This window comes from Protopterus annectens, chromosome 10.part0 (genome assembly GCF_019279795.1).
Source record: "Protopterus annectens isolate FY-2018-M chromosome 10.part0, PAN1.0, whole genome shotgun sequence".
In the NCBI taxonomy this organism is placed as follows: Eukaryota; Metazoa; Chordata; order Ceratodontiformes; family Protopteridae; genus Protopterus; species Protopterus annectens.
In genome coordinates this window covers 1628307535-1628335482 of record NC_056744.1, presented here as the reverse complement: position 1 = coordinate 1628335482, position 27948 = coordinate 1628307535, and the positions used below count along the sequence as shown (strand labels likewise).

At 45.3% G+C, this 27948-nt stretch overlaps 1 protein-coding gene across 1 annotated transcript in view; it reads left to right on the top strand.

Moving 5' to 3' along the window:
• Window positions 1-27948, top strand: part of TAOK2 (TAO kinase 2) — a gene marked incomplete in the record, with an annotated part of 2530163 nt that overhangs the window by 494998 nt on the left and 2007217 nt on the right. The window contains 1 exon segment of the mRNA XM_044086327.1: window positions 19995-20096. Coding sequence (XP_043942262.1) covers window positions 19995-20096 — 102 coding nt within the window.

The following is a 27948-nucleotide window of genomic DNA, read 5'->3' as shown; positions in this document are numbered from 1 at the left end:
CTCTCAATGTGTTTATTGCCTAGGCCGTAAACACCTTCAAGAGTCGTGTAGTGTGTGTCACGCTTTTTCTTCTCGTGTCCTCCAAGAGAGGAAAAACAAATTGATATTAAAAGGGCTCATCACCCCTTCTTTTGAAGAGGCTTTATCTTCTTCCCCCTCTCCCTCCAGGAAGAAGTAGTCTTCGGCTCCGACCAGTCCGTCGGAGCCGACAGCAAAGAAATCAAGGCAGGCTTCTCCGTCGGCTCCACAGACTTCGGAGCCGAGGTTGGAACGGTCTGCCTCGATGCCTCCAGCTTCGACTCCTCTGTCTTTGGAGCCGAGTGCTCGAGCATAGAGAGGTGGGTCACCTTCTAAGGCTCCATTGCTTTCGGAGCCGAGAAAGGTCGCTCGCTCAGACTCTTCTACCTCGGCGCCGAAGTCCCCGTCGGCTCCGAGGGAAATTGCTGTGCTGATGGAATCTCCCTCGGCGCCGATACTGCTTGAGACTATTCGGAGCAGGTCCCCCAGTCTTTCGGAACCGGCAGAGAAGTCAACCCGGGCCCGATCGGTCTCTTCTCGGTCTTCGAGGATGTCCGATTCGGATATAGACAGGGTGCTTCAAAGGCTGTTCCAGTCTCCAGTTTTCCAAAAGTTAGTCTCGGCTCCAGCCCAGTCGGCTCCGGAGCCGATTGTCCACCCTGTTGTATTGGTTCCTCCTCCAACAGCCTCGGCACCATTGGAGTCGGTGCTGGTGGAGCCAGTGGAGGTTCTCTGGTCGGCTCCGACCCTTACTCCAACCCGACCTTCGGATCGGAGTTCGCACACGGACCTCCTCGGTCGGACCCGGGGTGACGCCGGGTTCGATGCTTTCGGTTCCGAGCCTCCTCTCGGTCGTCGGCTGCGGGAGTGCCGCCTACTGTTGTGGCCTCGGGGTCGGACCTTCCCAGGACTCGGGGGATCCGGCCTCAGGGCCATGAGGACTGGTTTGGCCAAATCTTCCTTGGCTACCTCCACCATCTCTCCGCACCTTCCCTTGGCACGGAGACTTGTTCCTTTGTTGTCCCCTGTCTCAAGACAGCGGAGCCCTGGGGCCTGAGGTCACCCCATTGGGGATTCCTCCTTCCTGGGGTCCTTCCGAGGCTTCTTCGGAGGAACCTCCCAGGAAGAGACAGTGTAAGAGGAAGCACGCCGACCGCCTGATGAGTCTCTCACCTCGGACACCGACCTCGATGATGCGGAGGGGTCCCCAAGTCGCCTCGGATGATGTCTCCTTTGTGGACATCTTAGAAATCCTCAAGCAACAAGGCGACTGGCAGTCCAAACCCCCTTCCGCTGAGGAGTCGGTATTCCTCAAGGCCTTCGGGGCTCAGCCTTCCGCCTCCTGGGTGTCTCCACTCTTCGATGAGCTCCTGGATTTGATCTCGAGGGCGTGGAGCACCCGGATTCTGTGGAACCGGTGCCAGCTCGCCCGAATAAATTTGTCAGCCCCCCCCTGAAAAGGAATTCTTATCTAAGGTGTGGCCGTAGATGCCCTGGTGGTGGCATCTGCTACCCAGCAAGATGTGGCAGAGGGTTCGACGTCCGTCCATCCTCCTAATAGAGTCCAGGATTATGGATCGGTATGGGAAGCGCACCCTTACTTCAGCAGCATTTACGTTAAGGTCTCGGAATTACCTTACGCACTTCACCAGACTTCAGAGGGATCTGGTCAAGGGACTTTCAGATACCCTTTCTGGTAACCTACCTGAGCAGTTGGCCCAGACGGTTAGCTCTCAGTTGGCTACTCTATCTTCAATATCGAACTCGTCCATGAGGCTCATTTCATATGCGGCCGAGGGGGTGAGTAGAGCGGTGGGTACAGGTGTTGCTCTACGGAGACAAGCCTGGCTCCGCCTGTGTCATTTTGCGGAGGCCTTCAAGTCTTCCTTTGCCGACGCTCCCTTTGATGGGTCCTCCTTGTTTGGACCCAAGGTAAAGGACACCTTGACCCGCTGTGAACAAGAGGGTAAGACTTTGACTGCCGTAGGGGCACGGTTTTCCACTCCCTTCCGGCCTTATCCCGAGGCTAGAAGAGGGGGGAAAATGTGGTTCTGCAAATCTCAGAAGACTTACCCCTCACAGCAGGATGATCCCCCTTCTATAGAGGCAGAGGAGGGGGAAAAGTTTTCAGGAAGACGCCGGCCCAGAGGCGGCAGAGGCCCCCGCAACACTGGAGACCGCGAGTCCTTTCGTGGCTCCTCAACCTTCCAGCATCCCTGAAGGATTGCCCGACTGCGCCGCTCCAGAACCAGTCGGGGGTAGTTTTTCGAGGCACCTAAAGGCCTGGGAGAATATCACTCAGGACCGATGGGTGCTCCGGATCACTGCCAGAGGTTACAACATCCCGGACCCACCACCCAGTCAACGGGATCTCGCAGCCATCGAAATTTCAAAGCTGCTTCAAAAAGGAGTCATCCAACCGGTCCCCGAAGACCAGACCGGATTAGGGACTTACTCAAGATTCTTTTTGGTGCCAAAAAAGACCGGGGACATGAGGCCTATCTTGGATCTCCGCAAACTCAACCGTTCTGTCAAGAAGTCCAAGTTCCGGATGGTCACCTTACAATCCATTCTCCCGCTGCTGGAGGAAGGTGTTTGGATGTGCTCCATAGATCTCAAGGACGCCTATTATCATATCCTGATAGATCAGGCGTCCAGGAGACACTTGCGCTTCAGCCTGGGAGACTTTCATTTCCAGTTCCGCGCACTGCCCTTTGGTCTCACCACAGCCCCCAGGGTGTTCACCAAATGTTTGGCGGTGGTGACTGCTCACCTGAGAAGTCTAGGATTCCAGGTGTTTCCATACCTAGACGACTGGCTCCTAACTGCCTCTTCCAGGCGTCTACTCTTACAGAACCTAGCAGCCACTATATCTCTAGGCAACTCCCTAGGAATCACCTTCAATTGGGAAAAGTCTATGTTGCTGCCATCTCAGCGCATACGATTTATTGGAGTAGAGATAGACTCAAAACAAATGCGGGTCTATCTTCCTACAGAGAGGATAGAAATATTACAATCTCAAGTCCGAGCATTGCTCTTCAAACGCCGAGCCCCAGCCAGGATGGTCCTACAACTGTTGGGTTCCATGTCGGCTACCGTTCTCCTAGTTCCCTTAGCAAGATTGCACATGAGGATTCTCCAGTGGCTCCTGTCAGTCCAGTGGTCGTATCAGGATCTCCCTCTGTCACCTCATTATGATCACGGAGACGTGCAAACAGGACCTCCGTTGGTGGCTTCTTTCCTCCAACCTGGATCAGGGGCGACCCTTCGTTCCTCCACCTCCAGTGGCCACTTTGACTACGGACGCCTCCCAGACGGGGTGGGGGGGACATTACCTGGGCAGGTCAGTCCAAGGCAAGTGGCACCCCGACGAGAGTTCCCTCCACATCAACATACTGGAAATGAGGGCGGTGCTTCTATCGCTACAAGCACTACACAGTTACCTCCCCCAGGGCATGATTGCCGTTCAGTCCGACAACATGTCAGTAGTCTGGTACCTGAACAAGCAGGGAGGGACCAGGTCCTACCCCCTTTGCAGAGAGGCCATGAAAGTATGGGATTGGGCTATTGCAACCAACCGTTTCTTGGTAGCAACACACATTCCGGGGAGATCCAATGTGATAGCCGACAGACTGAGCAGAACTATTCTCTCCCCGCACGAGTGGTCTCTGAACGACAGAGTGGCAACTCAGATCTTCAGAAGATGGGGAACTCCTTGTTGCGACCTCTTTGCAACTCCTCTCAACACGAAATGTCTTCAGTTCTTCTCTCTCACCCCAGTTCCGGGGGGGATTCCCAAGGAAGCCCTAGTCCAAGCTTGGCCCACCGGCCTACTGTACGCCTTTACACCGGTTCCCCTTCTTCCCAGGGTGATCCAGAAGGCGATTCACTTGCAGTGCAAGATGATTTTAGTTGCCCCATACTGGCCTCGTCAAGTCTGGCTGCCTTTTCTTCGGAAATACACACTGGACGGTCCATGGTTCCTGGACCAGGTTCCAGACCTCTTGATCCACCAGTCGGGACAGCTTCATCAGTCCCTTCACTCGTTTTGAGGTTAACAGCTTGGCTCCTCCACTTCCGACCATAGTCAGGAACCAGGTTTTGGACTCGGAAGTCATACATATCTTGTCCTCGGCCCACAAGAATTTGACTAAAAAAATGTATAACAGCAAATGGAAGAGATTCGCCATTTGGGCCCAACTCCGGGGGTTAGATCCCATTACTGCCCCGGTGTCAGAAGTTTTGAAATTTTTAGCTTCCTTGTTCAATCAAGGTTCTTCGGTCTCTACCATTAAGGTTCAATTGGCAGCTATTTCTAATTTTCATGAAAGTATAGACCCACCTTTGATGAGCAATAAGTTGTGTAAAACCTTCATGAAAGGTGCTGGGCTGCTACGACCTCCGATTTCTCATCCCGTTCCACCGTGGGATCTTAATTTCGTATTAGGTGCTTTGACCCCTTCCCCCTTCGAACTGGCAGCAACTTGTGACTTGAAATTTCTTTCTTGGAAGACTGCTTTTTTGGTGGCAATTACATCAGCCAGAAGAGTATCGGAACTTCAAGCCCTATGTGTCAAACCACCGTACCTGGTTTTTCACAAGGATAGAGTATCCCTCAGGCCTAATCCATCCTTTGTTCCCAAGGTTTGTTCTAGTTTTTGTCTTCAACAGTCATTGGAACTCCCAGTTTTCTTCCCAAATTACTCAGACAGAGCGGAATACATTTTCCATTCATTGGATGTTCACAGGCAATTGCGTTTCTACCTAGATAGGACGCACCAAACACGGAAAACAGATCAGTTGTTTGTGTCCTTTTTGGACAATAAATTGGGCAAAGCCGTCACGAAGGTCACTATTGCCAAGTGGATCAGAGACTGTATCAGTCATACTTACCTTCTTTCTAATAGAGAGCTTACAACCACTGTGAAAGCTCATTCTACAAGGGCTATGGCTACTTCGACAGCCTTTCATTCCAAGCTTGCCATTAGTGACATTTGTGCTGCGGCTACCTGGTCTTCTCCTCACACCTTCATTTCTCATTACAAATTGGATGTGGCATCTCGGGCGAGCTTCCTTCGGTTCCACAGTTCTTAGGAGTGTTTTCCAGTGAGCCACCCAGGAATCAGGTGCTAGGGACGCTGTCCCATCAGTACAGAATGTAGGCGAGATAGGATCACATAACATCTTTTAGTTATGTACTTACCATAACTTTAGATGTTTGGGATCCATCTCGCCTACATTCCTAATAACCCACCCTCCTTCCCCCTGCCTTGGAGATCAGAAGAGACCGGACGGTTCAGTTTAGCCGTTTCATCTTGAAACACCTGGCAATGTTATTTCAACTGTCTGAGTGTGTGCATGTGTGCGGACAAACAAGATCTGGGGAAGTAGTGGTGGTGCATCCTGGGATGTAGAATAGCTCAGCCAATTAGAGACTTCGCTCTATAGTATAGCGTGCCGAGTCGGAGCCAAGGATCGGCTCCGAACCCATCAGTACAGAATGTAGGCGAGATGGATCCCAAACATCTAAAGTTATGGTAAGTACATAACTAAAAGTTTTATATGCTTAAGTACCAACAATATTTAATGCGTCAGTTAAGACAGAAAATGCTTGTAAGCTCAGAAGCTCTTGATTGCAAAGAAATGCAGAATTTATTGCATGCAGTTGAACAGGTGGGAAAACATACTCTGCAATGTGGTTTTTGATTCCTTAGAGGCTTTTTGTAGAGCCGCAGTTACAGGTTCTGTGATTCGAAGACATGCTTGGTTAAAAGAACAGATTTTTACCTGATCATGTTAAGGCAAAATTATTGGATGCTCCTTTACAGCATGATACCTTGTTTGGTGGTGAGGCAGAAGAGGTGTTAAAGAAAATGGAGGATAAAGCTAAATCTATGCAAACAGTCAAGGATTTCTTACAGGTACATCCACCTTGTTTTAGCAGAAATTGGCCAACAAAGAATTGGTCCTTTCCAGTGTCAGACAGGCCACAGAGAGGCAGATCTCAACCCCAAGGCTCAAACAGGCAACGACAGTGGGGCACCTCAACCCCAAAAGGAGGTGAGGACAAGTCTCAACCTTACAGGATACAGTCACAATGACTTTCCCCTTCGTACACCAAGCACTTCCCTTTTGGAAGCCCTCTTGGGGGGGAAAACTAGCACTTTTTTCTCAAAACTGGCAGTCAATCACCCAAGACAAATGGGTTCTGAATATTGTGTCTCAAGGTTACAGGTTCCACTTTCATACTTTACCAAGGCTAAAAGGACTGCCAGACCTGCCACAAAAACAAAATTCAGCCCTCATGTACATGAGAGCTATTCAAAAAGTACCACAACAGGGACAAGGATTTTACTCAAGACTCTTCCTGGTCCCCAGAAAGGACAAGGCCTGGAGGCCCATACTAGAACTTTTAATTCTAAATACTTACCTGGATTTTCTGAAATTCAAAATGTTGACATTACAGCAGCTTCTACCCATGCTGGCAAGAAGGCTTGGCTTGTTACTCTGGACTTCAGAGGCATAGCTGCATGTTCCAATCAGACAAAATTGCAGAAGATAGCTCAGATTTAAAGCTGGTACAATGCACTACCAATTCTCTGCACTGCCCTTTGGCTTATCTACTGCTCCCAGGGTCTTCACAAAGTGCCTGGTACCAGTAATTGCATTTTGCAGACAAAAAGGAATACAAATGTATCTATACCTGGACGACTGCCTCATTCAAGCAGAGACGAAGGACATTCTTCTACAGCATCTGGCGTTTGTAAAAAGGTTGCCAATTTCTCTAGGGTACACAGTAAACGAAAAGAAGTCTAAACTAGTGCCCTCACAACAGATTATATTCCTGGGTGCCAGCTTAAATACATCGGCCCAGATGGCTTACTTCACGCCAGACAAACAAGTTGAACTAACTCAATATTTTCAATTACTGGCAAAAATGTCCCATCTCCCGGCAAGAAAAATTCTGCAGGCCCTGGGATTCATGGCATCCTCCATACTGCTAATACCATATGCCAGACTGCATATGAGGAAATTACAATGGTACCTAAAAAAGTGTTTGGACTCAACACTCTCACAGTTTAGAAGCAGTAATACCAATGATTCCCTGCCTACAACAGTAGTTTCGATGGTGGGCACAGGCATGTCACCTAAACAAGGGTCAGCATTTTACCCTACCCACAGCCAGGCAGACTCTAACAACAGATGCTTCGGACTACGCCTGGGGTGCACACATGGCAGGAAAATGCATTCAGAGCGAATGGACCACAGACCAGATGCATCTTCACATCAATCAAAATGAGATGTTGGCTGTTCAAAATGCCCTAACAGCTTTCAAGGACCTTCTGCATCCAGGACAACTATTACTAAAGACAGACAACACCACAGTAATGTGGTACATAAACAAGCAAGGGGACACTCATTGTTATCCCCTGTGCAGGCAGGCAATGACCTTGTGGAACACCGCTCTTAACGTATCAAGTTCACCTGCAAGCACAATTCCTGCCAGGAAAGAAAAATACTCTGGCAGACGATCTAAGCAGAAATATCATGGACCCTCACGAATGGAAATTGAATCCACAAATCTTCAGCATGGTAACGCAAAAATGGGGATGCCCAGACATAGATCTTTTTGCCTCCCCACTGAATTGCCAACTGCAAAAATTCTTCACAAGGACTTATCACAAACAAGCATGGAAATTGGATGCTCTTTTGTTCAGCTGGAAAAACCTAAAAGTTTATGCCTTCCCGCCACTGCCTCTCCTTTCAAAGGTACTCCTAAAAGCCAGACAAGAAAAAACAGAGATGATCCTGATTGCTCCAGACTGGCCACGCCAGCACTGGTACCCTATCTTAAGGAACTTAGCTCAAGGCCCACCTTGGATTTTGCCTCAAATTCCACACCTTCTGACTCAACAAAACAATCAGATCCTGCACGGTCATCTCAAAACCCTAAACCTGGCTGCATGGTAGTTTCATTAGTCAAACAGGCAACGCCTCTCTCTAAAGCCATTATGGATGTCATTTTGGAGGCCAGGAGGCCTAACACCAGGAAAGCTTACTCAGAAAAATGGAAGAGATTCTGCGCCTGGAACCAGGCTCAAAGCCTTGACCCTCTTGTTCCAAACATTCCTCAGATTTTACAATACTTAACTGAGATGTTGGACAGAGGCCTATCCTTCTCATCAATTAAGATCCACGCTTCTGCCATTTCAGCACATTACAACACGGATCCTCCTTTATTCTCTCATCCCTTGCTAAAGCAGTACCTCAGAGGGGCTAAAAACATAAGACCGCCCCGGAGAGCACCAACACCAACTTGGGACCTCAATTTCGTTTTGGAAAAACTGACCCTGCCACCTTTTGAGCCAGCCAATACAGCCGATCTAAAATTTTTATTATGGAAAACAGCTCTGCTCTTGGCAGTAACTTCAGCACGAAGAGTCTCAAATATACAGGCATTAATGGCAGTGGAACTGTTTATAATCTTTCATCAGGACAGGGTTTCGTTAAGGACAAACCCTACTTTTATGCCAAAGGTGGTATCTAGTGTGGCTTTTAACCAAACCATCCATTTGCCAACTTTTTATCCAAACTCCCTGAATAAATGAGAGAAACTTCTGCATTCCTTGGACATACACAGGCAGCTACCCTTCTACTTGGACAAAACAAAAGCTTTCAGGAAAACTGAGCAACTGTTTGTAGCATATGCTGCAGGATCACAGGGCAAGGCTATCTCAAAGCAGACTATATCCAAATGGATAGGACACTGTATTCGTTACTGCTGCACACAGCATGGAAAATCAGTCCCAAATAACATTAGGCCACATTCCACCAGGGCAACAGCCTTTCTCAGAGGAGTACCTACCAAGGAAATTTTGGAGGCTGCAACTTGGAGTTCAGTGCACACCTTCACCAAGCATTACCACCTGCCTCTTTACTTTAAATTCAGAGCAGGATTTGCCACTGCAGTTCTGCAGGGCCTCATAGTCAGTCCTAACTCTTTATAGACCAGCCACCCAACCTTAGCTTTGGGATTCTACCCAAGTGTAATGACTGCAGCAGTGTAACACGATGAACATAGTACAGTTTTGTACCTACCATAAATGTAGATGTTCGAGTGTTCACACTGCTGCAGTCCAGATTACCCTCCCTCCATCCCCTCTGAACTAATGGGTCTTATCTATACCTTTCTATCCTATACAACCTTTGTGGTGTATTTGCTTGTAACTGAAGGCATTGTTCTTATTTGATATGTATATTTTTTATTATCAATATGTATTTCCTACCTACTTGGGGGCACCTGACATCTGGGGCAAGAAAAACTGAAGAAAATGGCATCGGATGCATCTTTTATACCCCTGGCTCCCTGACGTCAGGGAAGAGGCGACAGCAACTGACGCTGGACCAAGACTTTGGAACTCTGGCAGACAGCGGGACTGCCTGACGGCAGGATAAACCCAAGTCTAATGACTGTAGCAGTGTGAACACTTGAACATCTACATTTATGGTAGGTTCAAAACTGTACTTTCTCTTTGCTGGGTCTTATCTGTACTTCCCTATCCTATACAACCTTTTTGGTGTATTTGCTTGTAGATGAAGTAAATGTTATTTTTGTGCATGCATTTCTTATTGGTATATTTTTTAGCCTACCTATTTGGGACACCTGACATCTGGGGCAAGAAAAACTGAAGAAAATGGCGTTGGCTGCATCTTTTATACCCCTGGCTCCCTGACGTCAGGGAAGAGGCGACAGCAACCGACGCTGGACCTAGACTTTGGAATTCTGGCCAACTGAGGGTAGCCTGCCAGGAGGATAACCCAAGGGTAATGACTGCAACAGTGAATACACTCGAACATCTACATTTATGATAGGTACACAACTGTACTTTCTCTGCACTGCCCTTTGGCTTATCTACTGTGCCCAGGGTATTCACAAAGTGCCCAGCTTGTCATTGCATTCTGCAGGCAAAGAAATATTCAAATATAGCCATACCTGGACGATTGTCTAATTCAGGCAGAAAGCCAGGACATACTATTCAATCATCTGGCATTTGTAAAGAAACCAACTTCACTGGGGGACACCATACACAAAAAGAAATCACACCTAGTACCCTGCCAAAAAATTGTATTCCTGGGAGCAAGCTTGAATACAACTTCCCAGATGGCCTACCTCACGCCAGGGGAAACAAGTTTGACAGCCTACTTCAAACTACTGGCCAGAAAGACCCAGCTATCTGCAAGGAAAATACTGCAGGTCCTGGGGTTCATGGCCTCTTGCATTCTACTAATTCCATATGCAAGACTGCCTATGAGGAAACTACAATGATATCTAAAAAGCCTATGGTGTCAGCATTCTCAGGACCTAGAATCAATGATTCCTATCATTCCTTGTATAAAGACAGAGTTCCTTTGGTCAGCAGAGGCCTGCCACCACAACAAGGGACTGCCATTTACTCTACCCCCTGCCGCCCAAACCCTAACAACAGACTCATCCGACTATGCATGGGGGGGCTCACCTGGCAAGGCAGTGCATTCAGGGCGAATGGAAACCGAGTCAAATGCACTTGCATATCAGTCAAAAAGAAATGTTAGCTGTGCAGAATTCTCTGACAGCCTTCATGGACCACATTCTTCCAGGACAATTATTGGTAAAGACGGACAGCACCACTTATGTGGTACATAAACAAGCAGGGGTGAAGCCACTCATGCCCTCTCTGCAGACTGGCCATGGCTCTGTGGAACACAGCCTTGAGCTTCCAAGTGCACCTACAAGCTCAATTCCTGCCAGACAAGCTAAATACACTGGCAGATGACCTAAGCAGTAATCTCATGGACCCACACGAGTGGAAACTGGAACCAAAGATGGTCAACAGTTTGAGAAAAAAATGGGGGGAGCCCAGAGATGGACCTGTTTGCCTCCCCTCAGGAACTACCAATTGGACAAATTCTGCACAAGGACTCCCCACAGACAAGCTTGGAAAATGGATGCCCTGTCCTCCACCTGGAAAATCCGATCAGTTTATGCTTTTCCCCTTCTGCCTCTCCTCTCCAAAGCTCTACTAAGGATCAAACAGGACAAACCAAGGATAATACTCATTGCACCAGACTGGCCACGCCAACACTGGTGTTACCCCCTCTTGCTCGGTGTGTAACTGCTGGAACCATAGCACCTGCCTGAGATCCCTTCCCTGCTGTCCCAGCAGGAGGGCCAGATTCTGCCCCCCCCCCCAACTTCAAACCCTGAACCTTTCAGCCTGGCTAATTACCTGAGCTCTCCATTACCATCCCTCAGTAAGCAAGAGATGGATGTCATTCTGGAAGCAAGGAGATATAGTACTAGAAAATCCTATGCTGAAAAGTGGAAAAGATTCTGTTCCTGGAGCCAAACTCAGGGGATGGGCACAACAGTGCCCAATTTACTGCATATTCTTCAATACTTAACTGAGATGCTTTCTTCTCCTCAATTAAAATTCATGCCTCTGCCATTTCAGCACATTATAATACGGAGCCACCCCTCTTCTCTGATCCACTGCTGAAACAATTCCTCAAAGGAGCCAAAAACTTAAGACCACCCAGGAGAGAGCCTACTCCAGCCTGGGACCTTAACTTTGTATTGAAAAAGCTCACTCTACCTTCCTTTCAGCCAGTTGCAACTGCAGAGTTGAAATTCCTTTATTGGAAAACAGCCTTCCTTCTAGCCATCACTTCAGCAAGAAGGGTATCTGAACTACATGCCGTCATGGTAGTGGAGCCTTTCATCATCTTTCGTGCAGACAGGGTGTCCCTCAGGACCAATCCTTCCTTTATGCCCAGGGTGGTGTCCAGTGTGGCCCTTAATCAGTCCATTCATTTGCAAACCTTCTTTTCTAATCCACAGAACAAAGGGGAACGAATACTGCACTCCTTGGACGTACACAGACAACTTAGATTTTATTTGGACAGGACTGAGCCTCTGAGGAAAGTTGAATAGCTGCTGGATGCATTTGCTGCAGGGGCAGAGGGGAAGGCCATTTCAAAGCAAACCATTTCTAAGTGGATAGGCCATTGCATTAATTTCTGCTACAAGCACCATGGAAAACCTACCCCACAGGGGATAAGACCCCATTCCACCATTGCTGCATCTACGTCTGCAGCCTTTCTCAGATGTGTTCCTACCAGGGACATCCTAGAAGCTGCTACCTGGAGTTCTATACATACCTTCACCAAGCATTACCACTTGCCAATTTTTTCTAAATCCAGAGCAGATTTTGCCACTGCACTGTTGCAGGGCCTAATAGCTGGTCCTAATGCTAATTGTCTCCTCCCTTCCTTTGGTTTGGGAAACTACCCAAATGTAATGACTGCAACAGTGAAACACGAAGAAAATAGTACTGTTGTGTACACGTACCATGAATGTAGATGTTCGAGTGCATTCACTGTTGCAGTCCTGGTTGCCCTCCCTCTATCCCCCTGACTTCTATTGACTGTACCTCTCTTCTTGTTTACTATACTTAAAGCTTTCTGGTGTATTTGCTTTTTGTTGAAGGTGTAACCTTGTATATAATTGCTTCCCATTAGGGGGCACCTGACATCTGGGGCAAGAAAAACTGATGTAATGGCATCGGCTGCGTGCTTTATACCCCTGACTAATTGACGTCATGGAAGATGAGACAGCAACCGACGCAGGACCCGAGACTTTGATAATCAGGCTGACTGAGGGCTACCTGCAAGCAGATAACCCATATGTAATGACTGCAACAGTGAATATACTCGAACATCTACATTTATGATAAGTGTACACAACTGTACTTTTTACATACTAGTCTGCATAGAAAACTGATGGCTTCTCCTTGGGATCTTAACTTTCTTTGGAAAAGTTAATACCTACTCCATTTTAACCAGCTGAGGTTTATAACCTTAAACTATTTTGCTAATTGTTCTGACTTCAGGAAGAGTGGGTTACAACCTTATCTCATCTACTACAATAAGGTTTCCTTGTCAACTAATCCTTCTTTTATGCCTAAAGTGGTATCCGTGTCTTCAAGTCAAGCTGTCCCATCACCCTGTAGTCTTTCTAGCGCCTGAAAATGAGGGAGAAAATATTTTTTATTCTCTGGATGGCCACAGAGAACTCTGCTATTATATTGCTAGAACTAAAATCTTCAGAAACGCAAGTTCTACATTTCTTATAAAGGTAAGGAAAAAAGACAGTTTGTGTCAACGCATTCTGTTTCCAGGTGGTTATCCCATGCCATCGCCTTTCGTTGTATCCACCTTAAGTCAGTTCAAGGCAGGGTAAGCCGCATTCTACTAGAGCCTTTGCTTCATCCGTGGCCTTTTGGAAAGGGGAGGACTTTGGAAGTATTCTAGAGGCAGCAACTTGATCCTGTCTACATACCTTTACAGAGCACTACAAATTAGATTCCTTTTACCATGTCTTGAACAGGCTTTGCTAGGACTATTGTCCAGGTGCTTCTTGGCCACCAACATTTCTCCCTCCCAGTTGGTTTAAGCTGTGGTATTCTTAGCATGTAGTTAAGGCTGTATTTTGAGGTACATAACAGCAGTGATCAAATATTGAACAAAGCGCAGTTGCGCAAATAAATGTACCATAACATTACACGAGTGATCATTGCAGGTGTAGCTGCTCCCTCCTTTCACTGTCCTCCCCTTTTTTTGTTGCCAGGGTGTGGACATTATATTTTATTTACCTAGCATTGTCCTCTTTCAAGCTTCTCTCTACCTTCTTACTGTTGACTTAAAAGTTCTGAAAGCTTGGCACCTATACTTCTGATTTTCTACAGTTCTGCTTGAGCTGTCAATTGTTTGGGCATGTAGAAGGTGCCCTTAAGCTTCGGAACCTGGCCAGCTTTTATGCTTTGTGCAGGATGTAACTTGTATTGCTAAAGCTATTGCAGTAGTGATTCATACATCTACTGTTAAGGTACGTTTATGTACACAACTGTACTTCACCCTTATGAACTCAGAAGTACACAAGAGAACATTTTCTCTCTGGTATGTGTACCATTTATAACTGCCATAGGTGAGACAGCCTTCTCTACTTTATATTGGGACCCGTACCTGGAACCACTTGCTTACTGATATGAAAAACACTGTTAAAAACTTCAAAGACTCACTTAAATAGCATCTCTTTACAGAATGTTTTTCATCTGCTTTCATGAAATTGGTGATGTAATTAACCCACCCATATTATAGTTAAAAGAATCAATTTTTAAAAAATCATCAGCGTCATAATGTGGTGCAGTATTCACGCATATTTCGTATGTATAAATAGGTTTATATATAATTGCACTGTATCTTTGCAAGTCTCAATGTTTTTTGGATTTTCTTTTAATATTACCCTTTCTACCGTGAATGTATCATTAGATACAGAATTTTACCATTTACATTTTTTTCTGTATATGATGATGATAGTACAATTGTAATGTGTTTTCTGCTGTTTAAGCTTGTGTAATAAATGTACCATAACATTACACGAGTGATCATTGCAGGTGTAGCTGCTCCCTCCTTTCACTGTCCTCCCCTTTTTTTGTTGCCAGGGTGTAGACCAGCCTGTGTACTCAGTGAACAAATGGTCAAGACTGGCTAATTGATTTTATATGTTTATGAATTAATTACTCTCTCCTTTTCCCAGCTCTGTTCTGTGCTGCTTTCAGTCCTACTTTTCTCAGTGCTCTTTGACTGGATTTTTTTAGTATCACCCTATCCTTATTGACTGTATCACTGTATGCTAAATTTTACTACTTACTCTTGATATGATACTGTTGATTAGTAAAATCCTAATGCATGTTCTGCTTTTTAAGCTTGAGAAATTTGGCTGAAAAAGGTCAATAGATCAACCCACTTAATCAGTGAACTAGTAATAATAATAAAAAAGCTTGACACAGGTCTCCACTCAGGCTTAGTAGAAGAGCTAAATAAAGTGGGAATAAACCCCTATGTCAGCTGCTGGAGTGTCAGCTGGCTCACTGATAGGATGCAGGAAATCAAAATAGGGGAAGTCATCTCCACACACAAAAAAGAGAGCCACCAATGAGTCCACTAGTGTTCTGTGCTGGGACTCTCCTCTTTGGCATCTGATTTTATGAGGGTAAAACCCAATACCAAAGGGTTATGGCTGACTAAGTTTACATATGACTGCAAACTAGGAGCAGTCATTGAATCCCCAAATGGTGTCAGTTCATGAACTGAAACTGAATGCCAAAAAATGCATTATTGCATGCTTTGAAAAATTATCTATCCCATGGAGCTGTCACATCAGCAGCATGTCCCTAAGAGTTGATCCAGTTGTTCAGGATTTGGGAACTTTTTATGTGGACAGTGACCTCTAACCTTTGATCAGCATATTTCCATTATTGTAAGAAAGTAATTCTGTATTGCACAGCTTACAAACGAAGGGATTGTGTCTAGATCTAGAGGATGTCATTGCCCCCTTTTACTCAGCCCTTATTAGGCCAGTCATTGAATGTAATGCCTCCTTTGGCATGCATCTGTCCAGACACGTGCACCATCAGGAATGCCTGAAGAGAGACCTTACTAAAAGGATACATGTATTAAGCAACATGTCTTTTTGACTCAAAGCACTATCACTGTACTCTGTATACTACAGACTGCTAAGAGGTGACCTGTATCTGGCATACAAGGTATCCTCCAATCCAATACTGATGGACTTCACTGCACATAATTAAGTCATTTGGCATCAGGATTTATCTGTCTAGAGATCTAAACTTCTCCCATATCAACAGAACAGTTTGGAGAGAAAGGTACATCTCGCAGAGGATATCACTGCTCTGGAGCAGACTCCCCATCCACGTAAAACTAAGTTCATCCCTGTCCATATTCAAGCACAACTTGGATCAGTGGATGGGAAATTGGAAAGTTACCCCAGGACTGCCCCCAATAATACTAATGGACAGAGGTAGCTCCTAAATGCTTTATACCATGCATGGGTTCCCTCAAATTATCTGTGGTATAATCCCAGTTATTCTCATTAGTGGGTAATCCGGAAGTAATCAACTATGGGATTTGTAAGGCCAAGCTGTAACCAAATGGGATAGGTTAATTCAAGCACAAAAAGGGAAATTGGGTAGGTTTAAAATGGCCTGCAGGTGCCGCTAGCCTAGTACTTACCTGTGGATCTATAATAGTGATGAGTAAATAAAATTGCCTTTGTTTGTTTTTCCCACCTCTGCTCCATGCTGGTTTCAGTCCTTTTCAAAGTTTTCCCAGTTTTTGTCCTTTGTATTTCACTTTCTCTTTGTTGACCTTTTGAATGTCATAGACACTTCAGTTACCAATTTTTTTTTAACAGTTTACACTAGTTTGCAGCATTTTTAATTGTTCTTAGCTCACAGCTGTCTTAACTGCTGAAACTACCACCATTGTTTTGGAATTCTTTCATACTTCCCATTTAGCCAAGGCAGCACTGGTTCCCTCATTATACAACTTGGCAAGAGGAAAATGTGAGGAAGTGCCTCAGTAAGTGGACCTTCTAATTCAGAATGAGGGTCCTGCTACACCCCAGCCTGGCCACACTGAGCCTGACAGCTTAGAAGAGATGTCGCTAATCTCTGGCAGGCAAAAATTTTCAAACAATGTGCTAAACGTTGTAAAGGAGGCTAGGAAACCCAGCACAAAAAAATCATACCATGCAAAGTGTAAAAGGTTCTCCTTCTGTTGGCCCTCTAGGAATTAGACCTCTGAAAGGCTGAAGTGGCAATGGTCTTGGAATACCTGTTAGACTCCTAGAAATCAGGCTTTGCTTACACATTTACAAAAGATCATGCTGTTGCTATTTCAGCTTGACAGCCCTTGGACCCCCTTTCTATTCTAGACCTTCAGTTAAGCAGTTCCAAAGGGAAATGGTTCACCTTGGACCACCCAAAAAAGACACATGGCTCCACCATGGGACCTTAATTGTTAGCAAAACAGTTTTTCTTTCTTTCTTGTTGATGGTCACCCCTGCTTGATGTGTTTCGTAACTGCTAACATTAATGTATAGACAGTTATTCTTTGTTCCATCCAGATAGAGTAGATTTGCAAACCAATCCTTCCATTATGCCTGAGGTGGTTATTGAATTGACCTTAACTGGGGCCGTTCAGCTTTCATTGTTATTTTTCCTAACTTCAGAAAGCAGAGACAGCTTAGATTTTATTTACATAGAACATAGAAGAGTTTAGGAAAACTAACCAGTTTACGCAAGTGGGTAAGGCATTGCATTTTGCTACCAGCAGCATGAGATGCTAGTGCCAGGTAACATTAAAGCACATTTCTCCTAGAGTTATGCCACCACAGCCTTCCTTAGAGGAGTTCCTACCCAAGCCATCCTGAAGCCACCACTTTGTCATTTGTACACACCTTCACCAAACGTTACAACTTGGAGGCTGCATTCAGGGCCAGAGCAGGAATTGCTTCTGTCCCACAAGGGACTGATGGTTCATTCACCTCCACTCATCTAATTATTTTGACAGTCTTCCCAAATGTGAGGACTGCAATGCTTAATACTAAAGTGAGCATAATACATTTATGCTAGGAACTTCACATAAATGTTTAATGTTAAGTTGTCAATCTCGCCTTCATTCTTGCTTGATGGGTTCGGAGCCGATCCTCGGCTCCGACTCGGCACTTGCTAAGCTCGAGAGTCACTTTTACCAGCTCGAGGCAGCCCCATATCCCATGATGCAAGGCGATAAGTACCCAGATCTCGTTTGCCGCTTCGCTGATGAGGTCCTCCTTTTACCAGCTCCTGGTAAGTGATTTGCTACTTTGCTATTTTAGCCCCTTTTAACAAAAAAACCCTTAATTGTTAGTTTTATATTAGTTTTAAACCTTTTCTGACAGAAAATTCTCTCTCTCTTCTTCTTCTTATTGGGCTAATGCCAAGAATATTGATCCTTTCACTGCCCCTGTTCAGGCAGTCCTGGACTTCTTAGCAGAGATTTTTCATGCAGGCTCCTCTTCTTCCACAGTCAGAGTTCAATTGGCTGCTATCTCGAACTTTCATGTCGGGATCGCAGATCACAATATCATGTCCCATAGGCTTTGTAAAGCCTTCTTGAAAGGAATTTTCCTGCTAAAGCCTCCAATCAGGAATCCTCCTCCTCAATGGGATCTAAATTTAGTGCTGACATCCTTGATTCTTCCCCCCTTCGAGCCAGCTGTTTCCTGCTCTCTAAAATGTCTTTCTTGGAAAACTTTATTCCTAGTAGCTATTACATCGGCCAGGAGGGTGTCTGAACTTCAAGCTCTTTCGGTTCGACCCCCCTACTTGGTCTTTCACAAGGACAGAGTATCATTGAGAACTAATCCGACCTTTTGCCTAAGGTCGCCTCAAAGGCTAATTTGAATCAATCCATTGAACTCCCTGTATTTTTTCCAAACTATTCAAACAGATCGGAACAAAATTACATTATCTTGATGTCCACCGCCAACTCAGATATTATTTGGACAGAACTAAACAATTCAGGAAATCCGATCAACTCTTTGTTTCCTATGCAGATAACAGGAAAGGCCTTCCTGTTTCTAAAGTGACCTTATCTAGATGGCTGTCTTCTGTCATCTCTGAAATTTATCTGCTCAGGGGAAAACAGCTGTGCTCAAAACCTAAAGCACATTCAACTAGGAGCTTAGCTACTTCTACAGCCTTTCAAGCTAGACTTCCTTTAGACACTATTTGTGCAGCGCCACTTGGGCCACTCCTCATACTTTTGTTTCCCATTACAAATTGGACTTGGCCTCCAGGGACAGAGCCAGTTTTGGCTCTACAGTCCTCAAGAGTCTGTTCCATTGAGCCACCCAGGATAGAGGTGCTAGGACGGTCCCATCAAGCAGAATGAAGGCGAGATTGACAACTTAACATTAAGAAGTTATGTACCTACCATAACGTTCCATGTTAGTTGTCTTCTCTCGCCTTCTTTCTTGCACCCTCCTCCTTCCCCAGGCCTGGACAGACCTTTCTACAAGAGATTGTTATGCTGAAGACCATTCAGAACTGGTCCTTCCTGTAGGTTTTCTTTCTTTCTTTCTTCCTTTGGGAAGTATTTATGCTTGATGCTATTGCCCTTTGTCATCAAACGAGATCTGGGTACTTACCGCCTTGCATCATGGGATATGGGGCTGCCTCGAGCTGGTAAAAGTGACTCTCGAGCTTAGCAAGTGCCGAGTCGGAGCCGAGGATCGGCTCCGAACCCATCAAGCAAGAAAGAAGGCGAGAGAAGACAACTAACATGGAACGTTATGGTAGGTACATAACTTCTTATTTTCAAGTAGTTTCACAGTTTGAGTCAAATCTCCCTCCCACCAGCACCTTATTTTCTTCTGCTTTGACTGTGCTCTTCTGGGGTTGGAGTAGCAATATTAAACCCCCTCCCCCATTGCCACTAGGCCATACTCTCACCCCTGCTTTTGGTAGCCTTTTTCTTTGGCGTTTTGGGATTAGGGCACCTTATGGTAGATTTTCACTAGTGCTGAAGCTCTTTCCTGGTGTACCGTACAGAGCTGGGAATTTTTCTCCTGGTTCTGTCAGGGCAGTAAATATATGAAGATGGCACTGGTTGATGTTATTTTTATACTACCAATAGTCTTGAAGTGGAAGCAAGTTATCAGCTGAAGCTCTGGTGAAGGTAAGAGTTTCGGAAGACTGTCTGCACCATAGAGCATCACAAGAGTGGGAAGTGCAACAGTGTAGCGGTTTGAACATCTACATTTGTTAAGTTCCTAATTAATTAGTTTCTTGTAATATATTCCTTTTGCTAAGAACGTTGTTTTGAAAGAAGGCGTTTTATGAGTTGCCTTTAAGGCACTGCTTTTGTTTGTTTTTTTTTGTTTGTTTTATATATATATATATATATATGTGTGTGTGTGTGTGTGTGTGTATATGTATTTTTTTATGACTCCGGTGCTGTTAGTGTTTTTTTTTTCTGTTATGCATTATTAGACCAAAATAATAATCTCTTCTCTTTTTCCTTCTCAACAGAAATGGCAGGATATCATCAAAGAGGTGAAGTTTCTGCAGAAGCTTCGGCATGCCAACACTATCGAGTATAAGGGCTGCTACTTGAGGGAACATACTGCATGGGTAAGTAAAACCTTGATGGGAATGGTCCGTTAATAGTACCTGTCTAGTGTGAGGGGAAGACTGACTGAAAAGGGGAGAGAGACTGGTTTTCATTCAGAAAAGGCTACATTGTATGAAACTTTCAGTTGCAACAGAAGTATGTTCAGTGCATTGTTTTACATTGCTTGTACTGCTGTAAACTTCTTAGCAGTAGGCATTGATTTGTTGTTGGTGATGAGGTTTTCTCCAGTGATGCCTTAAAATATTATGATTTCTTATGTGGCATTTGGTTAAGGTTAATGGTTGTGCTGGTAGAAATTAAGCTTGAATTTTTCTGGGATGGAGAAGCTTTTTTTACGTATGGTAGAATTTCATGGGTTTAAGTAAGGTAGACCATTTTGATTATGACTGTTTTGTGAAGCTGTTACATGTGACTGTGTTTTACTGGAACATACAAATGCTAATGAGCATACTAATGAGCTTACTTGTTCATTGTTCTAAGTATTAAAAATTCATAAAATCCGTTCCTCAGCAAATCCATTGATCATATTGATCACTGCTGCAGTAGCTTTAGTTATATGGTTTATATCCTGTTGTGGATATAACAGCTGGCCTGCTTCCAAAGCTTCAGGGTACCAACCACATACACAAACTTTCAGGCAGCTTAAGCTGAGTTGACTAAGATAAGATGTTCATCGTGCATACAGCTGCAGTAATCACAGGTGGGTTTTCTGCCATCAGGCGGGTCCTCGGTCGGCCGAATTCCAAAGTCTAGGTCCGGCGTCGGTTGTCGTCGCTTTCTTTCCTGACGTCAGTGCGACAGGGGTATATAAGACACAGCCGACGCCATATTCTTCAGTCTTTTTTGCCGCGCGGTGCCCGAAGCAGAAGCAGTTCGCAAGTGCCGGTCGGCCAGCTCCTGAAATTACGAATAATTGGAAACCGAAGTCTTCTTTAAAGCTAAGTACCCCGTTGGGGAAACTTTTCTTGCCTCAGACCGATGTCAGACAAAGTTAACAATTGTATTTCTTGTGGGAAGCAAATACCGCATAAGGATTTCCATTCCCTCTGCTTACCTTGTTTAGGCCCAGACCACGACGTCTCGGCCTGTCGCTTTTGCGCTACTTTTAATAAACGCACTATTAAGCGTCGGGCGGAGTTCGCCCAGCACTTTTTTGGTAAAACCTTTGATTATAAAATGTCGTTGGATACTCCGACTACCGTTTTGTCCAAAAAACTCAAGGACAAAGACCGACACCACGCCAAAACTGGCTACACGTGGTCTGGTTCTCAGCGAGGCACCTACGCAGCTCCTGACTACCGACGACACTTCTTTGGCGGTGTCCTCTGTAACTGAGACCGCAGGTACCTCGGCCCATACCCAGACTACAACCACCGAAGCCACTTTGAGTGTTGAGCCTCCTCATGTGGATAGGTCCACTTCCACCCATGGTGTTTTTAGACCCTCATCTTCATTCTCCATTAAGGCCTTTACTAAGTCCAAATCAGCCATGCATCCCAAGAGGCCTGTTGCACAGGGCCCATCTCCAGGCCCCATGCCTAAAAAGCAGATGCTAAAAATGGTTGAGGATTTAATTACTCTTATCAGGGGTTCCCAGCCCCCTCCAGACAAGAGACCCCGAGTGGAGGGAAGCTTCTCCCTCTTCTGACCAGGATTCCATTCTTTCAGAACATTCTGATGAAGAGGAACACTCGTACTCCCCTTTTGAAGATTCGGATGCTGAGCAGTCCATTCCTTCTGTATCTCCCCCAGAGGATTTCTCTTTTGGGGAAACCTTGCACACCTTGAGGGAACACTTCCATTGGGAAGGCCAAGACTTTTCTGATTCCAAGAAAAGACTTAGGGAATTTCTTTTGTTACCTCAACACAGACCTCTGGCGATACCTCCTGTCTTGGACATACTTGATGTTTACTCGGAGGCTTGCCTAAATCCGGATTCCCTGCCTCCTGCCCCAGTCAAGCCTGATAGGCACTACAGAGTTCCTGCCTCTCACCAGTTTCTTTACAAAAGCCATAATGCTGACCCTGAAACCATTTCTCAAGGCCCCAAGGGAATGAAGGCCTCTACTGCTAAGAATCCACTACCTTCCATAAGAGAGTCTAGATCCTTAGAAAGGTGGGGAAAAAAGGTATATACCTCAGCCACCCTCGCCATGAGGGCCTTAAATTGTCAGTTCCATATGCTTAAATATCAGCAGTTTCTGTTATCACATTTAAGAAATAAAATGTCTCAACCTGAACAACCAGATTTGAAGGAGTTGCAGGATATGATGCATAGTGCAGAACAAGTGGGTAAACACACCTTACAATGTGGCTATGATGCCCTAGAGGCCTCAAGTAGAGCTGCTGTGACAGGATCAGTCATTCGTAGACATGCCTGGCTTAGAGAACAACCCTTGCCTGACCATGTTAAAGTTAAGCTACTAGATGCTCCTTTACAAAAGGATGTACTATTTGGTACTAATGCTGAGGAGATACTACGGGAAATGGAAGAAAAAGCTAAATCTATGCAAACTGTCAAAGCTTTTCTACAGGTTCAACCACCACGTTTTAGCAGAAATTGGCCTGCAAAGAACTGTTCCTTTCCAGCCACGGACAAGCCACAAAGAGGTAGATACAGGCGCACAAGGGGCAGAGGACAACCTCAAGGATCATATAGAGGCAGACAATGGCAAACTCCAGCAACAAGAGGTGGCAAAGACAGTGCACAGCAATACACGAAACAAACCCAATGACTTCCCCCTTTCCATGCCAAGCAAGTCTCAGCTGGCAGCACCCTTGGGAGAAAAGCTGGCATTATTTACAAGAATTTGGCATATTATCACAACAGACAAATGGATCCTGGACATTATAAACAGAGGCTACAGATTTCACTTTCACACTCTTCCAAAAATGAGAGGCATGCCGAACCTGCCACACAATCAAAGGGCAGAGGCTCAAATACAAATTTCAAAGCTTATGGCCATGAAAGCTATTCAAGAGGTACCTACTCACGAACAAGGTCAAGGCTTTTATTCCAGACTTTTTCTGGTACCAAGGAAAGGAACCGACTGGAGACCCATTTTGGACTTATCCATCCTGAACACAGTTCTACTCGTACCAAAATTCAAGATGCTGACAATTACAGCAGCTTCTTCCCATGCTGGGCAAGGAGTTTTGGCTAGTAACATTGGACCTCAAGGAGGCATACCTGCATGTCCCAGTCAGACAAAGCTGCAGAAGATACCTCAGATTTCTTGCAGGTTCAATCCACTATCAATTCTCTGCATTGCCCTTTGGCTTATCTACTGCGCCCAGAGTATTCACGAAATGCCTGGCATCAGTAATTGCCTACTGCAGACTTCAAGGGATACAAATTTACCCTTATTTGGATGACTGCCTTATCGAAGCGGACAACAAGCACCTACTTCTGGAACATCTGGCTTATGTAACACGGTTATTGAATTCTCTGGGATACACAGTCAAGAAGAAGAAATCCAGGTTAACACCATCTCAGAAAAAACTTTCCTGGGTGCCAACTTGGACACAAACACCCAGATGGCCTGTCTTACGCCAGAAAAACAAGGGCAACTAACTCATTACTTCAGAATACTAGCAAATTGTACCAGGCTCACTGCAAGGAAAATCCTGCAGGCTCTGGGCTTCATGGCATCTTGCATTCTTCTAATCCCATGTGCAAAGTTGCATATGAGGAAACTTCAATGGTACCTAAAAACCTATGGTCTCAACACAGCCACAGTTTGGAAACAATAATACCAATAATTCCATGTTTGCAAAAGGAATTTCTATGGTGGGCCTAAGCATCCCAAACAAACACAGGTCTTCCATTCTGCAAGCCTCAAGCAAATCAAGTCATCACAACAGACGCCTCAGACTACGCCTGGGGGGGCGCACATGACAGACAGGTGCATTCAGGGCAAATGGTCCCAAAAGGAAAGCACCTTCACATCAATCAAAAAGAAATGCTAGCAGTGATAAATGCAATTACAGTTTTCAAGGACCTCCTGCATCCAGGGCAATTATTGATAAGAACAGACAACACCACAGTAATGTGGTACATAAACAAACAAGGTGGAACACATTCATACCCCCTGTGCAGGCTAGCCATGTTGCTTTGGAACTTGGCTCAGAAATGGCAAATCTAACTTCAAGCACAGTACTTGCCAGGATTGGAAAACACGCTGGCAGACAATCTAAGCAGAAATATGACAGATCCACACGAATGGAAGTTGCATCCTCAAGTGTTTACAAAGATTATCCAAGCGTGGGGAAGACCAGACATAGATCTCTTCGCCTCCCACAGGAACCATCATTTGAAAAAGTTCTGTTCAAGGACCTTTCATCCAAGGGCCTGGAGAATGGACACCCTTTCTTTCAGTTGGGCAACATGGACAGTTTACGCTTTCCCGCCTTTGCCTCTTCTGCCCAAGGTGCTCTTGAAAGCAAGAGCAGACAGACCGAAGATGATACTGATTGCTCCAGACTGGCCAAGACAACACTGGTACCCACTCCTGAGGAGCCTAACACATACTCCTCCCTGGATCCTACCTCTAATGCCTCTTCTACTGACTCAGCACAGCTACAAAACTCTTCACAGTCAGCTGAAAACTCTGTCTGGCTGCATGGAAAATTCCTTAATACCCCAACAGACCCTACTCTCCAAAGAGGTGCAGGATGTCATTTTGGAGGCCAGAAGGCCATCTACTAGAAAGGCTTACTCCGCAAAATGGAAACGTTTTTGTGCTTGGAATGAGAAAAAAGGCCAGGATCCTAGAAAACTGAATTTGCCTCAGATATTACAGTATCTAGCTGAGCTGTTGAACAGTGGACTTTCATTTTCCTCCATCAAAATTCATGCCTCAGCCATTTCTGCAGAATACAACACTGATCCACCCTTATTCTCTCACCTACTTTTAAGACAGTTCCTCAGAGGAGCTAAGAATATAAGACCTCCAAGGAAACAACCAATACCAGCCTGGGATCTTAACTACATTCTAGAAAAATTAACATTACCTCCCTTTGAACCAGCTGCCTCTACAGATTTGCAATATTTGTACTGGAAAACAGCCTTCCTTCTGGCCATTACCTCAGCTCGTAGGGTTTCGGAACTACAAGCCCTCATGGCTGTGCAGCCCTTTCTCATCTTCCATCAGGACAGGGTTTCCCTACGAACCAACCCTTCATTTATGCCTAAGGTAGTATCCAGGGTAGCTTTAAATCAGGCCATACGCTTACCTACCTTTTTCCCCAATCCTCAAAACAAAGGGGAAAGGCTGCTACATTCCTTAGACATCCATAGACAGCTACGTTACTATTTGGGCAGAACACAGCCCTTCAGGAAATCAGAACAACTTTTTGTGTCCTATGCTGTAGGAGCTCAAGGGAAGCCAATTTCCAAACAGACAATTTCAAAATGGATAGGCCATTGCATATGGTTTTGTTACTCCTTTCATGGCAAACCTGTTCCTACAGGCATCAGATCCCACTCCACAAGGGCCACAGCTACCTCTACAGCCTTCCTCAGAGGAGTCCCTACCAAAGATATTTTGGAGGCAGCCATTTGGAGTTCTGTGCATACCTTCTCAAAACACTACCACCTGCCTTTATATTCCAAAACTAGAGCAGGCTTTGCCACTGCTGTGTTGCAGGGCATTCTGGCTGCTCCCAGTTCCACCTAGTGCCTACCACCCTGTGCGTAGCTTTGGGATTCTACCCATCTTTGATTACTGCAGCTGTATGCACGATGAACATAGTACAGTTTTGTACTTAACATAAATGTAGATGTTCGAGTGCTAATACAGCTGCAGTACAGGTTTCCCTCCCTCTGTCCCCTCTTGGTAAAGGCCCAGTGGCTAACACCTCCTCATTCAACCTAATTTGGGTTATCCTTCTATGGTGTATTTTCATGCAACTACTGATTTTTGATTATATTGCATTGCTTGACTATATAGATATATATAATTTATGTATTGCCTTCCTTCTGGGGGCACCTGACATCTGGGGCAAGAAAGACTGAAGAATATGGCATCGGCTGTGTCTTAAATACCCCTGTCGCACTGACGTCAGGGAAGAAAGCGACGACAACTGACGCCGGACCTAGACTTTGGAATTCGGCCGACCGAGGACCTGCCTGACGGCAGAAAACCCATCTATGATTACTGCAGCTGTGTTAGCACTTGAACATCTACATTTATGGTAGGTACAAAACTGTACTTTTTGGGTGCCATGCCCTTCAAAGCTTTATTTCCGCCGAAGTGTGCTCCTGAGGCTTTCGAGGATCAGCAGTAGTCTTATGCCGTTCCTTTGGTGTGCAGATGGATCCCTTTGGAGAAGAACACTCCATTTTCTAAGTATTTTTTTCCTGTTTTACTACTTTCGTCTTCAGGAAAGTTAATTTAAGCTATGAGTTTTGTTGTAACTGACTTGTCACAAGACTGTGTTGTACTTATAAACAGTAGCCCTTTTTTCTGTCCATTTAAAAGTTGTGTAAAGTAACTGGAAACCATTTTTCTGTGGAGAAATTGTTTAAAACACTTTACCAGCCGTACAAAAATAAAAATTGCTTTTTACTGCGTTTTTCTGTTTAAGGAAACCAAAAAAAGTGACACTTAAAGATGTGTAGATGTGATGATGTCCTATATCGCTTTCATTCTGTATTGGTTGGGTTTGAAACCGATCCTCGTTTCCAACTCTGCCTATACAAAAGCTCGAGGTCTTCCACTAGCTCGTGGCTGAAAAACCTATACCATGATGCTCCATGAAACTCCCCAAATCTCGTTTACTGCTAAAACAAGATCGAGTGCTTCACACTGGCTCTGGTTAAGTGACTTGTTATTTTATTTTATATAGTGTTTTTTTCTCTAAATATTTAGATAGTGTTTTTGTTGGATAATTTCTTAACTTTTAGGCAGCTTTTAGTGTGTTTGCTGCATGTGTTGTATTCTCAAGGCCTTTTCCCCATACCCTATCCTCTGCTTAAGCCCGTTTTTAGTTAAAGGGCTTTACTATTATTGTCTAGTTCATTTCACTTGGTTCCTTAGCTCAGAACAGGCTAGCTAGTTTAAATTAGAGGGCTGCTTAGCCCATTTAAATTAGAAGGCTTTCCTTAGTGTGTGTAGATGTGGATTGCGTGGTGTGGAGGCTTTTGAGGACACAGGCGCTTGCAAAATTTCTGTTGGATCTGACCCAGAGGGTTTTGGAACAGACTCGGCCTACCCTGTCACAATCCATTCCTCCTCCGATCCAATCCCGGTGTTTGAGACAGCATTTCTGGAACTGGTGTTAGTGTAACCATCGGAATCAAGAACTGTTCCAGGATTTTCTGTTCCGACTACTGCTCCGACATCCTCTGTTCCGTCTGAACTCTAGGAGTCTAGGAGCCGATGTTCTCTGGTCGGGTCCAGGGAGGAGAGTCTGATCAGACAGTTGTTGAATCTGAACTTGCTTCTTGGGCCTTGGCGCAGGTGAGCTTGGCTCCTATATCGGCCTCGGAGCCAACTCCCTTGGTGCCGGTGATGTCTTCAGGTTCTTCGGAGCTGGGAGCTTCCTCAGATCGGGGGCAGGGGGGCTTTCGAGGTGATGAGAGTGCTGTCTCCACAGACTGCTCCACACTCTGCTCCAGGCATTCTTCCCCCAAAGGCCCCCAGTGTCTGTCTCGGCACCACTGCATCCTCAGGCATGCGGAGACCCTAGGCCTCAGGATGCCCCATTGGGTGAACCCCTCTCTTCCGTAACCTCTCCAGAATACTCTTCTGAAGAGGTCCCTCAAAAGAGACTATGTAAGAAGAAGCATTTAGACTCCCTGGAGGAGTCTGTCACTTCTAACACTGACCTTGAGGAGTCAGAAGGGTC